This window comes from Seriola lalandi, unplaced genomic scaffold (assembly GCF_002814215.2).
Source record: "Seriola lalandi dorsalis isolate HSWRI2012SDOR001 ecotype SW California unplaced genomic scaffold, Sedor1 jcf7180002054259, whole genome shotgun sequence".
In the NCBI taxonomy this organism is placed as follows: Eukaryota; Metazoa; Chordata; class Actinopteri; order Carangiformes; family Carangidae; genus Seriola; species Seriola lalandi.
Window position 1 is genome coordinate 274,345 of NW_019524812.1, and position 19,655 is coordinate 293,999.

A 19,655-nucleotide genomic window follows, 5' to 3' on the forward strand; every position below is an offset into this window, starting at 1 on the left:
ACATTGATTTTAATGTTTAAATATTTATTGTACTGAAGATTGCAAAACGTGCAGGTGGGCAGTGAACTGAGATAACAAAATATTAAATCAAGAATTTATTGTGTAAATATATTCCATTCACTCAGTGATGATGAAAATTTATCACATTGTAAACCTGCAACACAAAAATATAATTCTCCATACAACAGCACAGTTTCTCAGTTTAAATAAAGGTGTGATGTGGATAAAATCTTACATCACATAAGATCTCATTTTAGAACAATTGTGTCCTGGAAATTAAATTGAGACACAAAATTCCTCAGTTGGATTGTCTGTTTATGGCTTATTCAGTCAATTCAATAATTTCAAGTTCAAGGTACTCACTCGAATGTGTGTAAATTCATTGTTTTTAAGGCAGTCCAAGAGCCTCTTGTTTATTGTATTGTTATTAATTTACACACAACATTGCTCATAAAGGCATTATACAACTAGAGATAATACTTACATGGGTTCTACTGTAGGATCACTCACACTGCACCATAAGAATTCACTGTGATGCCTCTCAGCAAATTAAAGCGTGGACTGTTCACTGTGTGTTCACAGCTGCATTTTAAAAGCCACAGCTGGGTCCTCTCGGCCAGCAGCGTCACACTTGTCACTGGTCCTGTGTCCTCGTGTGGAGCAACACCGCCTGTCCAGCCAGCCCGGCCTCCACTCCTCCTTTAGGAACCACATACTGGGTCTCATTATTAGCTCTCTGAGGGTCCATCGTCCTCAGTTGCTCGTTGCTCTGAGCTACGCTGTCCAAACTCCACAGCTGGTAGCGCAGGCTTTTACCCTGTTTAGCCAGGATGTAAACCTCTCTGAGTCCTGCGCCGTTTACGGGACAAGGGAAACTGGTGCCACTGGGCAGGTAAAGCCAGGGAAGACTGGGATCGGGCTGATGGTGGTTTTCGCTCACACTCCCCTGGTCCAAACCGAGGAGAACACCTGGAACAAAAAGATACAGTAGTTGTGTGAGATCCTGATGTTTTTTTAGAGAGAGGTGTTTCAAAAAGCCAGTTAAACCAGGCTAATTTAAGTAAATCCGGCTTATTTTCAGGAAGGTTTAAATACATAAAATAATGCAAATAAACAACTCGGCTGCATGGCTATTGCTTCATAGTAAGAAACGTTTCACTTTTTTCATGTTTTTTCTCTCTTTAACTATCACTAAATAAAATTAAAGACTTAAAGACCCACCCAGAAATCCATTTATTGAATATAAACAAAGTGGCACACAGCCAATGTCAAGGTTTTTTAAACAGCATTTTTACCTTATGGAGGCCGTTATGCCACATGTACAAACCACGTAACATAAAACAACTGATGGAGAACTAAAATTTCTATTTTAATTATTCTATTTTTTATTTTATTCTCCTGATATGAAACAAATTACATGCATTACATACATCCAATTTGAAAGTTATTTAAAAGTATGTTGCATGTACTAAATCTACACCTATACCACCAAGTTATATAATAATACAAATAAACTGTCTTCTTTCCTTTGTCCATCGCAGTTATTTTGCTAGTTTTGGGGTAAGATTTTACTCTAGATATTATTTTTATTACATATTATATAGTTTTGTTTTAACAGATAGTATCATACTGTTTATTCTTCACTGTGAATTGATGTGATCAGTACTTGATTTCGCAGTGATCTTGTTTCAGTTTGTTAGGTTAATTCAAGATGTGCTTTTCACAATAAACTCTGAACCACCTTTACAAAAACACTCCTCTGGTGAGAGAGCAATCCAGTCTTACCTGAAGCGACTGCCCAGTGCGCCCTGTGGCCGCTCCGCTGACATGGCTCGTGGTTGAAGTCCTCATCATATCTGTATATACTGTCAAAGAATGTCCTGTAATCTTTTTGTCTTATGACATGAAGCACAGCCCAAATCATACTGGGCTTTTGAAGTCAATTCAAATATCAATATTTGGGAGATTAAAAAAAATTTAATAACAATACATCAGCTGATAGTAATTTTTTATTTAAATAAGCAAACAACATTAATACGGATCCCTCACTACAAATTAGTTTAAAAAGAACTGTGACCAAGACACATGCTAAATATGACATTTTACAGTAAAATAAAAAATATCAACTTGTCGCTGCTCTCTGGTAGATAAACTACTGTATGTAGTGATGACACTGTGTCTAAATTAGCTCAAACATAATTTAGTATTTCTGTACTGTAGTTTCTTATTACCTGTCAGCCAACATACACAAATCAATACAGCCTGAAATATATCAGCCTGGCCAATGTATCGGTCTTGCTCTAACATTAGCAGTAAAAGACATGCCTTATGGTGGTTAAGTTTGGCTGCAGGATACGGGATGAGAACAGGCTGTCCCCCCCACAGGTGTGTGATGATGGTTGCAGCATTGTTACCACTTAAACCTCCAGAAAGCAGTTCTGCCTTACAGCCACAAACCTCTTCTGCCAGCAGCGCCATGTTGTTAGCTGACAAAATAAAAATATTAATGACAACATAAAGAAAGCAAACACCATAAACTCAACACAGTGTGAGAGTTTATGGTGTGTAAGAGTGAAGCAACACTAAAACAAGTTGGTTATATAACTTCCACATTTCTAAATTACTTCCTACATCTGGCTCTTAAAGCCAAATGCCGTATTTTTACTTCTGCCAACACCTAATAATGTTGCCTTTGTGAGGATTCAATGTGTTGCCATGCCATCGGAAAATGTCTACTGTGATCCATTATGACAGAAACGCTCCCCTCTTTGCTGTTGTTCCCCACTGTTTTTTTTTTTGTTTGTTTTTTTTTTTTATAGACTTGACCAAAACAGTTTATACACTTTTGTTACCTGAAAACATTTCACCCTGTGCCGTGTACCCCTTGCTCAGAGCTGTCTCAACCACAGTTTCCATGTCAATACTCAGCTGTGGCTGTCGAAGGTGAGCAGCCATCCACAAAGCCACCAGACCGCACCTGAAAGGTAAATGAATAACACACTCACAGTCACACCCTAGCAAATATGTCATGTTTAATTACTTAAACATAAAAGCATTCAGGTAAGAATTGCCCCATTGTACATACAACAGTCTTGGTAACCATTTTATTTGTATTATATAAGTATTTTCTCAGTCAAATGTAGAGCCGAATGTGACTTGACAAGTATTAGACTGACACTGTAGTGACTTACTGTGGACCATCTTGGATGAGGGAAGGCACGTATGCGTTCACCAGTATCCACTGCAGGTCTTTCCTAAAACTGAAGCACAAGAACCACACCACATAACATAAATACACAATATTCCATGAAAACAACTTTGCTGCCTTTTCAACCTTAGACTGAGTTAACAGCTTATTTGGCACAAATGTACAATCCATTACAGTCCAGTCCAACAGCCCTAAAATAACCTTTTTCTTTGTGAAGCAACTTTTTCCTCTCTTCTTCTCTGCCGACCTTATGCAAGTAGTGGTGTGGACAAAATACGAGGAACACTTTTCAGTATAAACCAGTTAATTGACCAACTGTTTGTTTGGTTTATTAAGCCTCAGAACATAGTGAAAATGCACATGTGGTAATGAGAACAAGCATAACAATGTCTGTCAAATGGAAATTATTGCAAGGCTCATGAGGATTTCGAACCAGATGCATGTGCAGAAATTAAGCTGTTGTTGGAACTGCACAATTTAAAAGGGAGGGGAAACTTAGAGCGGGAAGCTGTTGAGAAAGAAAAAAGGAACAGGGTGGCGAAAAGAACAGAACATTGAATATTGAATGACGAAAGAGTGGAAAGAAACGACAGTGTAGTATCCACTTGTCTCATTGTAAATGTTTTGTTTTTTTAAATAAGTGACACTGGGAGAATTAATATGGTGTAGGCAACTCAGTCCATGGAGCGGGATGTAATGTAAACATTAATTTGTTATTATTATGAATGTTAAGCATTTGTATATCTATTAATGTGCAAAATTAAATTCATCCTGACACTGAGTTCACCCTTAATGTTGTGTTATAATAAACTTTGATTTAATAATATTAGTCCTTTTACTTTTATTAATTCATCATGGCTTGGAAAGACCTGTTGTTGTTTATGTAACACTTATCCAGATTCCATACAATAAGCCTTTTGTCCATGATTCAAATAAATAGATATTCATGCTAAATGTTTTCTCGCAGTGAGTCTCACCTGCTGTCCCTCTGACTGAGCAGCAAGCGGGCCTCTGTGTGGTCTCCCTCTACAGGACTCCTGCTGCTGGCTATAGTCTGATACAGCTTCTTCTTGTGCGCTGAGGCTGGAGGAGGAGGAGGTGGACCTGGAGCAGGTGGAGGTGGTGGAGGAGGAGGAGGAGGAGATGACAGGGGGTACTGCACTGACATTTTCCTTCAGCTCCTTCTAGGTTAAACCTGATAGAAAGTGTGGTAAATACTTAAGTATTTTTGTGTAACTTTGCAAAAGGGGCAAGTTCCAGCAGCTCTTAAAAACTGCAATACATCCGATAAACACTGTAATAAAAAAATACAAACACAACCTACCCACCTCTGACAACTTAGCTAGCAGCTTTGTTGCCTACAAACAGGGCGAGAAAGGAGTTATCTTAACTCGGTGTTGAATGCTCTTCGGGTAGAAACCGAAGTGTAAAAAATCCTCTCCAGTAAACGGTAATCGCTTACAAACAGTGATTAACTTGTATGTAACATGCTGAAACCCACTCCCTCTTTTTAGACTACCGCACTCAGCTAGCAGCACCGGTGTTTTACCCATATTTGGCAAAGGCTGCTCCCGCTTCTTTTTCGTGTTTATTACCGGATCACACACCGACGGTAAAAGTCCACACTGCCCCCTACTGCTCGACTGACGTCAGAGCACAAATAAACTGAATGCGTGGACGAAGGGTAAGAAAGACTGATCACAGACAGGTAAAATACCCCCACCCTTCCTACATAGGACCCCATACTGAAAGATTTTCTCTTTGTGGTACTTTGCCATCTCTTTGTAGTGCTATTTTGGCTCCGTAGTAGCTTTGTATTTGTCTGCCATTTTTTTTGTGTCTCCTTTTAGTCATTATGTGTCTCTTTGTGGCTTTTTTCGTCTCTAGTATTCATGTAGTGTCTCTGCGGCTGTTTTTGGTCTCATTACAGTAGTTTTGCTGTAATTTTTGTCTCTTTGTAGACATTATGACTCCTTTTGACACTTTTTCAGGTCTTTGGTATAGAGTCGTGAACTCACTGTACAGTTAATTCATGTGTCACCTATGGTGACAACAGGTGTTACACCGCATTCTGCAATCAAAATGTGTAATTTCCTCTGTATCTCTGAGGTCCAATTTCTTTCTTCACCGCTGTCAAAATTTACGGTCTTTTCTTAATGCTGTGGTGGCACCATGTGTGGTAACAACAGCTACAAAAATTACGAAAGTATAAAATAAATGTCCGAAGTAGTAATAGGTCATCGAATTTACCATAACACCGGAAACGACGTCTGTGCTATTTTTTTTAACGCGAGAACAGTGAACGGGATTTGCGTGGCCGGGGTTTTCATTCATTATTTCGAGGTGAGTTGAATCGCTTTTTATTTGTACATCAGAGTTTCTGCAGCCCATTAGTAAATTTGGGTAGCACATTTGGACGTTGTTTTGTGACAAAGGGATAATCAGGCGTAAATGATTGAAGAATGTATTTAGTTTAATAATGTTAGTTGTAGCTAGCTTATAGGCTAACGTTCACCCACGTTGTTTGCTAACGTTAGCTTGTTAGCTGCTTAGCGATTCAATAATAATTGTGCCCTTAAATGGCTTAAAAGTAATATTTCAAGCTTTTTTCCCCATCCCATCACTCTTCAGCAGGTTGGAAGATGGCCACCACTGATGTACGGCTTAACCATACAATCTACATCAACAACTTGAATGAGAAAATCAAGAAAGATGGTAAGTTTAGGATCCTCACCCTGCAGGCTCTCTCGGATCGAGTGAAATGTACCAATATATCAAATCAAACTAACTGTTTCTCTCATTTGTCTTTATTTCTGTAGAGTTGAAAAAGTCTCTGTACGCCATTTTCTCGCAGTTCGGACAGATTTTGGACATCTTGGTCGCACGAAACCTGAAGATGAAGGGCCAGGCCTTTGTAATCTTCAAAGAGATAAACAGCGCGTCCAATGCTCTGAGATCCATGCAGGGATTCCCTTTCTATGACAAACCCATGGTTGGTTATCCTCACATTGAATGAACACTGAAGATCAACATATAAACCCAGGCTATATTCAGTATTTTAATTTCTTTTTTTTTGTTAGAAGTTAATCAATTAAACTTTTATCTGCTTGTTAACCAGGTTGAAACAGTAGTCTTTGAAATAAATATGGTCTTAACTCATCTGTCTCTTCCTGCAGCGTATCCAGTATGCCAAGCAGGACTCGGATATCATAGCTAAAATGAAGGGCACTTATGTGGAGCGTGACCGTAAAAAAGAGAAGAAGAAGACCAAAGGACCTGATGCTGCAGGAGCTAAGAAAGGTGTGCCAGGAGCTGCTGCACCCATGGTTGCTGGGGTACCTGCTGCCATGCCTGTAAGTAGAATTAATGTTGGCAACAGAATTTTTGTTTGAGTATCAAGCACAATCTATCAACTCTTCACTAGTGAGCCTGATTATAACTGTGGACACAGTAACAAAGTATGGAAATTTGCCTTTTTTTTCCAAGAAAATTGACACTGAAACCAATTGGTCTCATTTATGTTCTAAGTATTTGTTTCCAAGCAAAGCCTCAGTTTGCTTTGGAACAAAAATCATCAAACTTAAGTGAGACCGACCTTCTTAGACATATGACTGAAAATAAAACGGTAAGTGTTTTATGTGAAAAAGGCAAAAATGTGTTCAGAAATCACAAAAACTGAGTTTGTTACTCACCTATTGGTTTCTGTCTAGCCATACTGACAGATAAGATAGACAAATGATCTAAAATTGACACTGCATTTTCATGCAGCAGAGTAAACAATAGCATACAGGCTTCCCAGATTTGGGTGGGGATCACTGATAGCATGATACTGACATGCTCATCACATTTGTACTTCACTATTTAGGGTATGCCTCCCATGAGCCAAGCTCCCCGCATGATGCACATGCCAGGCCAGCCGCCTTACATGCCCCCTCCAGGGATGATGCCTCCTCCAGGGATGGCACCTGGTCAGATGCCCCCTGGGGCCATGCCTCCTGGTCAGATGATGCCCGGACAAATGCCTGGACAAATGCCTCAACAGGTAGCGTGTGTCACTCCTTTTCACCGTGCATGTGGTCATTTTCTTTATCTAAATAATGTTAGCATATCAGCCTATGCTTATATTCTGACCTCTACTGGCCTTTGTCCTCACAGGTTGCAGAAAATCCTCCCAATCACATCCTCTTCCTCACCAACCTACCAGAGGAGACAAACGAACTTATGCTCTCCATGCTCTTCAACCAGTCAGTAACGACTCATTTTCTGCGTTCAGTTATACCTATTTGTATTTGCCCTTTAGTTAAAGGCTGAACCTGACTGTTGTTGTCTATTCAGGTTTCCTGGGTTCAAGGAGGTTCGTCTGGTCCCTGGTCGCCACGACATCGCCTTTGTGGAGTTTGAGAATGAAGTGCAGGCCGGTGCTGCACGAGATGCACTACAAGGCTTTAAGATCACACAAACAAATGCCATGAAGATCTCATTCGCTAAGAAGTAACACCTCTCAGGACCGGCCATTTTCTTACATCCGCGTGCACACACACATACACACACAAACACTCGTCTTTTTTTTTAAATGAACAGCAGTGACCCGAAGTAAGAACCAGTTTTATATACAGTTGCTGATAAGTGCTGCACGGGTGGTGGATTTTTTTCTTTCTTCCAGGATTACATGTAAGTATACTTTATTTCCATCAAGTTGCTGTGTTTTTATTGTGCTACAGAACTCTTGACTTGAAATAATGGTCAAGTACATCCATGAAAATTAGGATAATGAATTTCACAAATGTATTAGTTATATATCTGTTGTAGTTTATACCTGAATCCACAAGCAACTTGATGTATGAAGTGTTTTTTTTTTTAACTGTTTGTCATAAAGCATTGCACCCAGAGTCTGGTCTACCAGACATTGTACCTGGAGCTTTTTCCTTTTTATAATTAAAATGTTTCTTGAAGACTGTGCTCTCCCTTGTGATTTCCCATGTGCTCATGTTGCAGTATGATTTCATGTTAGGCCAATAGCTGGTGCTATAAACCTACTTTCTTCTACCGCTGACATTGATGTTTTGCGGTGGTGTGAGGTGGGAATAGGGATGGATGGGTTAAACACCTCAGTAAACTGTTTTTAAGCAACCCAACTGAAATAATTCAATTTAATGTTGATTTTTATCTTTTGTGCCCAATTCTGCTTCAGTGCTGCAGAAACTTTAAATATATAGCAGTAAATTGTCAATGCAGGTGTGTTAAAGCCTTCGCTACGGAGGACTGTGAACCTGTCGGCCTTTATTCCAACCAAAAGCTACATCAGGAGATCTTATCTTTTAATGTAGCTTCAGTCACAGAGTATGGGATATCTGGGGGAAATTACTTGTGCTCAAGCTTTTGCTTGGAATATTAAATGGCCTAATCTCAGCCCTCTGTATTGGGGAAAGCTGATTATCCGAATTGTTGTCTTTATTAGTCAGCAGTGGAGCTCGAACAGCAAATGTAGGGTGGGAGAAAAAGGGCAACAGAAGTCCTTGGTTGAACTCAGTCTGAGAATCCTGATGTTAACATGATATACGGTTCAGACTGCTGGCTGCCCACACTCTCCGCAAATATTGATAATTTGTAGAAAATTGAATTCTTTGGCCAAAGAACAATTTTTTCTATTTCTCCTGTAGAAATTATCATATCTAAAATTACTGGGTCATAAATCATCGTTTCTGTTATGCTTGTAAAATAAATCAATTGGAGTCTCATTCAGTTTCTTCAGCTATGAAGTTTATACCTGAGCAAAAATGAATCTGTAAAATCTATTAGATTATGTCCATGGTCTTGAACCATTGTGCTTTGACATTTTTTAGTACAGTTGCATCATTCCCAATGGTTTTTTTTTTTTTTCATGTCATTGGGTTGTAAATGCTGGTGCTGCTTCACAAACGCTGTACTAGATGTCAATTGATGAGAAGTTAGTTATGTTAAATCCTGTATTCAGAACTTTATTTAAATAAAAGTGCAGAATACTTAGAATATCAAAATTAAAAGCACTCAATATTAGACAGAATATCCCATGCCTGCGTTGTATTATTGAATAATATTTACTGAAGCATTAAACATTAAAATGCTGTTTGTTTCTTATTTGGAGTTAATTTAACCTAATATGTTGACACTTTATTTTAATTGCCCTATTAAGAATTTATCAGCAGTATATAAACATTCAAAAACTGGTATATAAAACACCATAATGCTGTTCTAAGCACATATTAGTGTTAATTAGAATTCCTTCTGTGGACAGCTATAAGTGGAAGCTGTTGTATAAATAGATAACGAATGACAATCTATTAAAACACAGTTGTAATAATATTAAGAAAATGATAATGTGGTATTAGGCCTGTATTACTGTAATATAAGGTATATGCTCACTGAATTTTCAAAATCTTTATCTGAAAAATAACTAGTAATTAAAATTCTTAGATAAATGTGGTGAAGTAACGCGAACAGTATATTTACCTTTGAAATGTACTGGAGTAAAAGTATAGCAGTACCCTAAAATGATAATTGTATTGTTGGCTGCCTTTTTATAAGGACTGTATGTGGGGAATTGGTGTTTAAACAAATATCTAATGAATGCCACTGAGTACAAAGTCTCACATGTTTATAGTTGTCTACCATTTTGCCAATTAGCAAATGCCCACTGTATGTTTTGAACACATCCTCAAAGGCCCCTCTCTGCCTTCAGATGCTGTAGGTTTGCAGAGTAATTACACCCACACCCCCCCTCAAAGGCTGGATTCATGAGAGTCGGGCAGAGTGATGTGTGAATTAGGCCTGAAAAGCTTAATTTAGACTCGCGTTATCAACTGTGCTCAGTGCACACAGGGCCTCCCTGTTGTGGACTTAAACTGTGCCCTGAGTAATTGTCTTCAGGTCAGCTCAACAGTGTACACAGAAATGCACATTCTTCTGCAGTTTCCCAAGCCTTTCCACACTCCCTTATTTTGCCTTGAGAAAGCACTGACCTTAGCCACCAGGGCGCCATTTGTGTGTGTGTGTGTGTGTGTGTGTGTGTGTCGCATGCTCTTGGCAACATGCCTAGTGCTTTCCCATTCACCAACACAGTGATCTTTCAGTTGCAGGGACTGAGAGGCAATTTATACTTATCGGGTGGATTATGCATGGGAGTTGTGCTTGTCAGTTTCGCCTCAGAGTGAGATATAATTTTAAAAAACCCCATCCCAAACACATCATCAATGTCTGAGCCTGTGGCCTCTCCTAAGGACTGTCATGTTTCTTTTCATCGGAGGGGTGCTGCCATTGGTCATCAACATTTGTGCCAGAATCTGCAACTATTTGCTTTTTGCAGTTAAAAATAATGTTTACTAGTTACTAACCAACAATCACCATTACAAACTCATGCTGCGTGGTTAAAGCCCTCAGAGCCTTTATAAAGCCCATAGTTCTCAAGGATACAGAGATGAGAGAAACATGATGCCACATCCTTCCATGCAGAATTTAGAAACATTTGAATCAGACTCTGATGACAGTTGGTGAATTGTTTGGCCTCAATTTGATCCAACTACACCAGCAGAGTCTTGATGAAGCAGATGAGTTGACTTTTTGAGTGTTAAACTCTTAATACTATTTAAAAATGGTTTTCTCGCTCTGATAGTTGCTAATTTATACACGATATGAAGCTGAGACCTACATCTTCTACCTGTGTCCAGAGGGACACATGTGACCATTAGATGGTGCCAAATACACAACTTTGTAATGAGACCCAAAGAGAGCAGGGGTCGCACTTTTTGTTTCGGTCACTCTTCCACAGGTGAGCCACACACCGCAGCCTCGAGCAGACCCAGTGATGTCTGCATATTTCCGGATGCTTGGTTAGAATTCCGCTCATGTTTGGAGGTCAGTGCTCCCCTATGCAAATCGACGCTCGGCTCCTCAAGAGCCCTCTGTTCTGCTCCGGGGTCACTGCTGAGCGCCAGGCCGTGGAAACACCAGCGGTTGTCAGGGAAGCTCTTGAGCAACAAGCCCGTGATAGACCTTCAGATGGAGGAGGAGGAGGAAGAGGAGGAGGGAGGCCGAATCTCATTAGATTTCCCCCGATAAAGAAGGTACATTGTGTGGAGGTCTTGGGTCTAGCAAGACGAGCACTGGAGGTCACATGTGGAAAATATGCCGTGTGAGCGGTGCCAATATTCAAAAGATGCCTGTGCACCCTACAATTCTCTTTTATATTTATGCGCTCACCCATGTGCGCACAGTACACAGGCCGGCAGCTGTCCAAACATGTTTAATCGTAAATGTGAATATGACGATCACATTTTTTTTTTCTTTTGCGGACAACTTCCATTTCATCATCCGCAGCAGGGGCAGTTTAATGATGCAGGGCTGCAGCTTCAAAGCCTCGCCATAGAAAGTGTCCTATTCAGAGCTCCAGCGAAACTGTAAAAGCAGTTAATTGGCACGACGGAGCTTTGAAGTGAGCTGGGGGCAGCAGAGCCCTGAAACTGGAGGAGAGGAACCAGTCAGGTGCCACAAAAAGGTAGAGAGGAAACAGAAAACCCAGAGAGGAGAAGTGAGATACGAAACGCGTTCATGCGTAATCCCACGCCTAAATGTGACATACTTAAAAGAAGAAAAAAAGTTTGGGTTGGTCTACAGGTGGCTCAAGGTGTAGCCTAGAGAGAGAGGGGCGAGAGAAAGGGATGAGAGCACTGGTGCGCGCTGGGAACCATCCGGACCAGAGCTGAAAGACGGATATTCCCTGCCTCAGGACACACCCTCCACGCTCTCTCTCTCTCTATCCCTCTCTCATTGTTTCCCACACTGACTCTATCGCCGCCGGGCTTCGTATCGGGTTGTCAAATGACTAGCCAGCCGCTTGGATTAGAGGAGCGCAAAGTGAAATCATTCCGCCGGAGAGGCACAACTTTGGTGGCTGCTTCCACACACACGTCACGAAATAGGATGAGTGTAGATTATATTTAGGGGTTTTCTGTTTTTTTTGGTGCGTGGATCAGGCTTAAAGAGAGACAGAAGAAGGAGAAGAAGAAGAAGAGGAGGAGAGAGTGCCAGCTGATTGGGATAAGAGTTCAAGTCAAGTGAGCCGGCAGATTGGACCCTTTTAAAGCCTCTTAGGGCAGGTGGAGGGAGGAATACAGCGCAAGGGGAGTGTGTTTACGTGTCCTGTGTGTGTGTGTGTTTGTGTGCATGTGTCATTCCCAGTGGAAATCCACCCTGGACACAGCAGCAAGAGGGTGATCAGGTGTGCGTGTGTATATGTGTGGGTGGGTGTGGGATAAATCCAAGCGGAGAAAGAGGTAGCAGTGATTATGGTCTCTGAACTGGACGCGATGAAGTGGCTCAGCGGGAGTTTCAGGGTTTAAGACCGGAGAAGGAGGAGAGCTGGGCGGACGGACGGACGCAGGGAGGGACGAGGGGGGGGGGCACACCACCACCACCATCATCGCCAGAGCGCACAACACAGTCCCCAATCCCTTGACGCAAGGATGGAGAGCTCAAGAGCGCACATGATAACTCGGCTCGATTCCAGAAACGGGAGTGGAAAGATCAGCGGGAGGCCAGACATGAGGGGTGACCGACACCGGGAACACCTCCACCTGCAGCGGGCTGTGATTTTACTCGTTGCGCTCACGATACAACCGCAGGTAAGCCACCGATTAAGTGCTATTTCGGGCGGCATGCCCTTAAACCCCCGAAGCTGACTTTTAACTGTGGTTTAGTCTCTATTTCTTATCACAGCTGCGTGAAAACAGTCAGTAATGGATTCCACACACACACACACACACACACACACACACACACACACACACACACACACACATACGCATACGCACTGTCCCTTTCCCCTTTGTGCTGCCCTCATTCCGCTCCTATATGGCGCTGTGCCCACCTGTTGTTTCAGCCCGCTGGTGTCTGTTAACCCACGCAAAAGACAACTACTGTATTCCTATTTTAGACGCAAGGGATACAACTGTCACAGCAAAACATTTGTCTAGTAGGAGTATTATAGCAAAACCATATATATTGTTGAACATTATAAAGAAACGACTGTTTATTGTGTTTGAGCCTATTGTTTGTTGAGTATCATGGAGAAGACATCTCTGAAATCAAGCAAAAATAACAACATACAGCTGCTGCATGTGATTTATAAATCCTTTTTGAAGGACTGTGGTGGCTCCTTAGTAAAACAACACCTTAATTCCCTACCCACATCCTCTGTTCAGCATCCACTCCTTATTCACTGCTTATCTGCCTCTCTCTCTATCCCCACCTTTAGCATGTTTGCAAGCTGGTGCATTGTGTATTTATTTTTAACATTATTCAGCCTCTGGTTCTTTGACACTCTCTTGACTGTTTCCTACCCCCTCTGTCTTTATCCCTTATGGCTGCATGGATGCAGACCTTCTTTTGTGTGTTACAGTGCTTTATACACAACAGCAGAGTTCAAAAGTCACTGCAATAACTTGCATGAATGATTCTGACAAGCTGCTCCTGGCATTATAGTCATTATTTTGTCAGCATGAAAAGCTTCATATTTTATGCCAGCAAAATATTGGGCATGGAGGTGAGAAACCACATTTATTTTTTCCTTCTCGCCCTGTGAGCTGTCAGGCATCTGCTGGTCTGATCAGGATGCCTATGATGTGTGACAGGACTCAGCAGTAGCAGGAACAGGCCCAGAGGTGCTCCAGAGTGTGCATGTGTGCACATGTGTGTCTTTGTGTGTGTCTTTGTGTGTGTGTGTGTGTGTGTGTGTGTGTGTGTGTGTGTGTGTGTGTTTTTTTTAAACACTGAGCTCACATCCAGCATCTGTGTCTTGGGTGTGTGTGGAGCTCGGGGCCACAGCCGAATAAACTCCGGGGCGTGTGAATGTTGAACGTTCGGACAGCTCTGCGTGTCTCTCTCTGCACCTCTGCAACCCTCGCACAGCTGAGGAACAACACACTCCACTCCCTCCATTCTCCGACCGCACTGCAGCGTGAAGCACACTCACACATTCACAACACTCACACTCACACACTCAGGATCCTCTGCTGCCGCTGGTGACCATTTATAATGCAGACAACAAGGGACCATCCTCATCGAGACCTGCTAAAGACCGTGTGATTTTACAAATGAAGACACTACATGTTGTCTTTTGTCCAGTTTTATTAAACCCATGTGGTTTGCAAAATCAGGCTCATTCATTTTCACTCAAGCTGGATTTGATTAAAATTAGATAACATTAAATTTGCCAAGGGAAAGTATAACCTAAAGCCCAATAAAAGCTGTTTATCTTCTAAGCTTGCGGGATCCATCCAGATGTGATTTGCTGAGGTGTCGAGATATTGCCTGAGGCTCACCACAAAACTGTGAGTCTCAGTGGGCTGCAACTATCATCTTTATCAATTAGTCTGCTAAATATGTGATTATTTGGATTATTTAATCTCTCTCTCGCTCTCTTTCTCTTTCTCTCTCTCTCTCTCACACACACACACACACACATTATTATTATTAATAAATATATAACAATTGAAATTCAAAGTGCCACAAAATTTACATTAGAAAAATTCAGTCAGCAACAAGGATAGGATTATATGTGATACTTGGATGCATAAGGAAACTCTTAGTGAAACTATTGTGTAATATTTGCTGTGTCATATTTGTGATTAGATGTAGCTGTTGAGCTTTGGAGGATTGAAGGTGAGTCGACCAGTCTCACCTGAGCTCAGGTGCTGAGCCATGAATGTCAGTCTTTAGATGGAGAGGATTTGATGTGAGCCAGCCTTGAGTTTTGGGTGTAGGTAGCCTTTAACTTCCAGAGCTCTCCTGCAGAGAGGGTTTGTGCCTCAGCTGGGACCCCCCCCCCCCGGTCAGACTGAAGCGCTGAAATGCTGGTATGTGGGGAATGGCTCGGGCAGTGAGAGTAGGAGAGGAAGAAAGGAGGATGTAGAGTGATGAGCGCCACTGTATCTCCACAAGCCTTTTGATGTAGATGAGTCCGCCCTCCCTACACTACTCCAACCCCCTTGACCCCTCCTACCTCACCCCCTCAGCCCCTCTAAGCTCAGGGACAGGGTGCAGGAGAGGGACACACAACCAAACACAATGGGGCGACTGAGATTCTGGCAGACACATGATATCTCGTTGGTCCTGGTGATTTCTGTCTATGATTGAGTGCACAGCACCGCGGGGGATACATAATTCTGATTCTTGGACTTAATGAGCTATCATTAGTTTAGTGTTTGTGCCAAAATAACTGTGAATTATTTAGATTTATTCATCAGCACAGCTTTCATGGCAAACCGAGATAACAGTTGCTTTATTTTTGTGTTTGCAGTCATTGGAAATAGCCAAAGCCATTGTTTTATTCTGCCACAGTGACATGCAGACACACAGACATGCATGCAGACATATACCTGACCCTGGTGCTCCGAGACTCTCAGGGGGGCTTGTTAACTCTAGAGTGTGTGTGGAAGTGTGTGTGTGTCTGTGTGTGTGTGTGTCTGTGTGTGTGTGTGTCTCCTACATCCATCTTTAAACAGCTAAAAGAAAAAGGAGGCAGATGAAAAGGAGCATGGCAACAATACAGAAAAAGAGACAGCCTGAGAAAGAGAAATGACAGGAACATTCAAGCTTGTTTCCAGATAGAAAGAAGGGAGGAGGAGGAGAGGAAAGAAGTGTGAGCTGGTTCTCAGTGTCGTTGTCCCCTGGGAATACACACACACACACGCACACACACACACACACACACACACAGACAGACATACCTGAGATGAGCACGTGACAGATTGTGTGAACGATTTCTTCCTCAGTTTATAAATGAATAAATATAAATTTTGTGATTTCCTTTTCTCTTTAACTCATTGTCCGTTGTTAAAAGCAGGTTCTGCTTGTTACTAAATCATCCGCTGAAATTTTTACGCCAAAATTATGATTTTGGTCCCTGATTGTTGCAAGGCTTCCACGGTCAATACTCAAGAGATAGATATCACTCTCATGAGCACTAAACGAAGCTCCTGCCAGGAACCAGTTAGCTAAGCTTAGCATGGAAACAGCTAGCCTGGCTCTGTCTAAAATATCAGCCTAGCAGCATCTTAAATCTCATTTGTTCAAAAGGTAAAACAACAATTTTAGGTTTTATGGAGGGCTATGTGTCGGACTAACTGCTTGTCTGTCCATGCACTGTGCCAGTTAATTATGGATGATATAATAATGAAACTCTCTTTCCCGCCCTTCCTTTTCCTCTCTCTGGACTCAGGCTGTGTGTGCCGTGGGGATGTTCGAGCTTCAGATCCGCCACTTCCAGAACCTGCACGGATTCCTGCAGAACGGAGACTGCTGTGACCTCCAGGCTAGTGGGGGGCAGCGCTGCTCTGCCAGGGACCAATGTGACACTTTCTTCCGAGCCTGCCTCAAGGAGTACCAGGCCCGGGTCGCTTCAACTGGAGCCTGCACCTTTGGCTCCGGCAGCACAGGCGTCCTGGGTGGAAACTCCCAGTCACTCCGTCACCGAGGACACGATGGAGGAGGAGGAGGAGGAGGAGGAGGAGGAGGAGGAGAGGATGGGACTAACGGACACATTGCCATTCCCTTCATATACGCATGGCCAGTAAGTACAGGGGCAGTGCTGTTATCAGTATGGTTACCAAGGGAACAGGCTAAGCTTGAAATACAACAATACACTCAAACTGTGGCTCAAGTGGAATAACAATGGCGCTCAGAGGAAGAGTTCATGTTCACATGCTTTTACACCTTTTCTGTCCTTCTCTGCATGTGCGTGAAAGTAGTAGGTCAGGATGACATGGAAAAAACATGACAATTACCACAACACATTTGTTTTAGTCCTTGTAGCCTGTGTCACTATCTGTTCAGGTGTGGAAAAGACAATCACGCTGTTGAATGACAAAATAGAAAAGAAACCTTTTAGTGTTTTTAATAGAAGCGCTTGGTCACTCCTGAAGCAAAAGCTGTCTCCATACAGAACTAATACACTTTTTATAAAATGAAACCTTCATCTTCATGGGAAAAGAGCAGAGATGTTGTTTAGACCAGTGGTTCCAAACCTCAGGGTTGGACTCAGGATCCCTCCCAAGGAGTTTTAAGATAAATCTGAGGAGTCAAAAGATTATTATAGGGACAATAAAGAAAAAAACTATTTCCATTACGTAATGTCAGCCATTCGGTCAATCCACCGCTTTGGTCAAGGCTGAAATACCTCAACGACTATTGCATGGATTGAAATTTGGTTCAGATTACAATAGATGATAAACAAAATGACTTACTTACTAGCTTGCATTATGTCATTTGTAGTTTGTCATTCACTATATTCCATGATAAATTATTTGTTCTGCCTCCATTGATCTCCTCAGTCACATCGATTTCTTCTTCTCCCTTCATCCATAATGAACTTTCTTTTCTTATGTTAAAGACTGTTGGTCTTTTCGTTGCTTTCTTCTGGACCTATGGAACAATCTCCATCTCGATCAAACATCACACTGCTGGCTGCTCCGTCTTGTGTCCTCATTAAAGAGCAAACCAATTAATCTGCCATTAGCAAAACAGTCTGGCCAAGGAACAGATATCGATTATTCAGTCCACCTTTCTCTTTCCTCCTCCAGCTCTCCCTTTCTCCTTTTCTTTAGGTTTTTCCCAATAATGCAGGAAGAAACTAATACTAACATTAGTCACTGTAAATGAAGGAGTTTTTCATCTGTCTGAAGTCTCTTCACCAAACAAAAGAGTTGTTGTTAGCCTGTAAAATGAAAAACAAGCTATTTGAAGATTCCAGGGAGTTTTGTGGTGGTTATATTATTGATGATATATTTCGCAGTTTTCTCACATGTTATAGATTCATTGAGAAAACACTTGTGAGATTAATCGTTAATGAAAATAAGATGCAGGCCTATTCTTTTCACATTGTTTTATTTTTTTGCTTTGAGACCTAAAGTCCTTGCGAGGGCAGGAAAATGAGAAGCTTTTACCGCAGTGACTGACACAAATACTCTCATTCAGTAGAGCTCTTACCTCCTCCAATCACCCTTCTGAAAATCCATCAATCCATCTCTTCACCCTTTAATCACTTCTTTCCTGGACTCTTCGATTCAGCAATTAATGCTTGCTCAAGAGAATCCCTTCAAAATGATTTGGCAGGGACGCGGAGGAGTGAGCCACAATTTTTCTAGGGATTTTACAAGTTTTGTTTGTTTCTTACTTTTTCTATTTGAGTGAAAGAAAACCTCCTGCAGTCTTTTCTACCTCTCTTTTTGTCTGTCTTTGATCGCTCCCAGCATGGTTGACTTGCTTCTAATAATGAAAGAATTGCAGAAATGCAACAAAAGGCTTTGTGGTTCTAATTCATAATCATATTGTGTTGTAATAATGTTGGTAATATCGCACAAAACCCAGGTGAGGCTTCAGAGACACACAGAGCGTGACACACAGATACTCCTAACATGGATTATAAGACAATGGACTGCTGGGTACAGACATGTAAAAATGCCCCCACCACTTTTACTTTGGAGCAAGACACCCAGACTGAAAGAGACTCTCCTTAGTTGTTCTGTGTCTTCTTTTAGACACTATACATCTCTCTGTGGCCATTTTGTGTCTATTTGTGGTTGTGTTGCTTTTCTTTTTAGTTGTTTAGCATCTCTTTGAGGCCATTGCTCATCTCTTATTCATTGTTTTACATCTCTTTGTCGATGTATAACATCTATATTTAGTCTGTTGCATCCCTTTGTGGTTGTGTTGCATTTCTTTTTAGTTGTTTTGCGTCTCTTTGAGGTCATTTTGTGTCCTATTATATTAAGTTTATGTCTCTTTGTGGTCATTGTGCATGTTTTTGTGTTTGTTTTATGTCTCTCTGTAGTTGTGTGATTGACTTTCCAACAATATCAATATCAAAAGTCGCTTCAAATGGAGGCTCTGGTCCAGGAGCCGTTTGACCACTCTGGCCCGTTCAGTTGTCCATCCATGACTCCGAATGTATCCACACTGAGCACACACAGCATACACAACAATGTCCTACAGAGTTGGCTTAGGTTTCTTCTTCTTGATTAGTATCAGTCCATTTACCTGCGAGACTCTTTGTCCCAGAGCCAATTATCTTCCCTTATCTGCGTACAGTTTGCTTTTGTGTGCGTTTCTGTGTGTGTGCTGTGAGCATACTGTGTGTTTGTAACACACTTTCCTTGTATTTATTCTCTCCTCCTGTACATTGGGTAGGTGTGTGATTGGCATGTAAGAGTGTGAGAAAGTTCTCCATCAGAAAGCCTACCTGGATCAGTTTCAGGGCCGGGCCGCAGGGCGGGCTGGGCTACAGGGGAGAGAGAGCTGGGACACACAGTGGCAGCGTCTTTGGCTGAAAGACTCGCTTTATCTGGCCATCTTTGGGAGGTGGAGGGTGGTGGGGTGGAGAAAAGGGAGGGGGGGTGAGAGAGAGAGAGAGATAGAG

General features: G+C 41.8%; 3 protein-coding genes across 6 annotated transcripts in view; 2 read left to right on the plus strand and 1 right to left on the minus strand.

The window, feature by feature from the left end:
• Nucleotides 1–82: 82 nt before the first annotated feature.
• On the minus strand, nucleotides 83–4,762 carry actmap (actin maturation protease). The gene is made up of 7 exons (XM_023404995.2): nucleotides 4,537–4,762; nucleotides 4,186–4,403; nucleotides 3,192–3,260; nucleotides 2,853–2,977; nucleotides 2,357–2,486; nucleotides 1,786–1,856; nucleotides 83–969 (listed from the first exon to the last, which is right to left on the minus strand). Exons 2-7 carry the CDS (start codon nucleotides 4,374–4,376, stop codon nucleotides 635–637), a joined length of 921 nt encoding a protein of 306 aa, XP_023260763.1. The 5' UTR covers nucleotides 4,377–4,403; nucleotides 4,537–4,762; the 3' UTR covers nucleotides 83–634.
• A 103-nt stretch (nucleotides 4,763–4,865) lies between these two features.
• snrpa (small nuclear ribonucleoprotein polypeptide A) lies at nucleotides 4,866–8,160 on the plus strand. Of its 4 annotated transcripts, none has more exons than XM_023404984.2 (7): nucleotides 4,866–4,916; nucleotides 5,840–5,923; nucleotides 6,028–6,200; nucleotides 6,385–6,561; nucleotides 7,074–7,250; nucleotides 7,364–7,452; nucleotides 7,544–8,160. In XM_023404984.2, the coding sequence occupies exons 2-7, from the start codon at nucleotides 5,851–5,853 to the stop codon at nucleotides 7,701–7,703; spliced, it is 849 nt and encodes a 282-aa protein (XP_023260752.1). In that variant the 5' UTR covers nucleotides 4,866–4,916; nucleotides 5,840–5,850; the 3' UTR covers nucleotides 7,704–8,160. The 4 variants fall into 4 exon arrangements, with proteins under 4 accessions (XP_023260752.1, XP_087029752.1, XP_023260753.1 ...); XM_087173626.1 differs by having other exon boundaries at nucleotides 4,898–4,916; nucleotides 5,843–5,923; XM_023404985.2 differs by lacking the exon at nucleotides 4,866–4,916 and adding an exon at nucleotides 5,254–5,551 and having other exon boundaries at nucleotides 5,843–5,923.
• A 3,428-nt stretch (nucleotides 8,161–11,588) lies between these two features.
• Nucleotides 11,589–19,655, plus strand: part of LOC111654141 (uncharacterized) — a 46,860-nt gene continuing 38,793 nt past the window's right edge. The window contains exons 1-2 of the mRNA XM_023405031.2: nucleotides 11,589–12,864; nucleotides 16,461–16,811. Of these exons, the coding sequence (XP_023260799.1) occupies nucleotides 12,706–12,864; nucleotides 16,461–16,811 (510 nt within the window). The 5' untranslated portion in view covers nucleotides 11,589–12,705. The remainder of the gene's footprint in view (nucleotides 12,865–16,460; nucleotides 16,812–19,655) is intronic.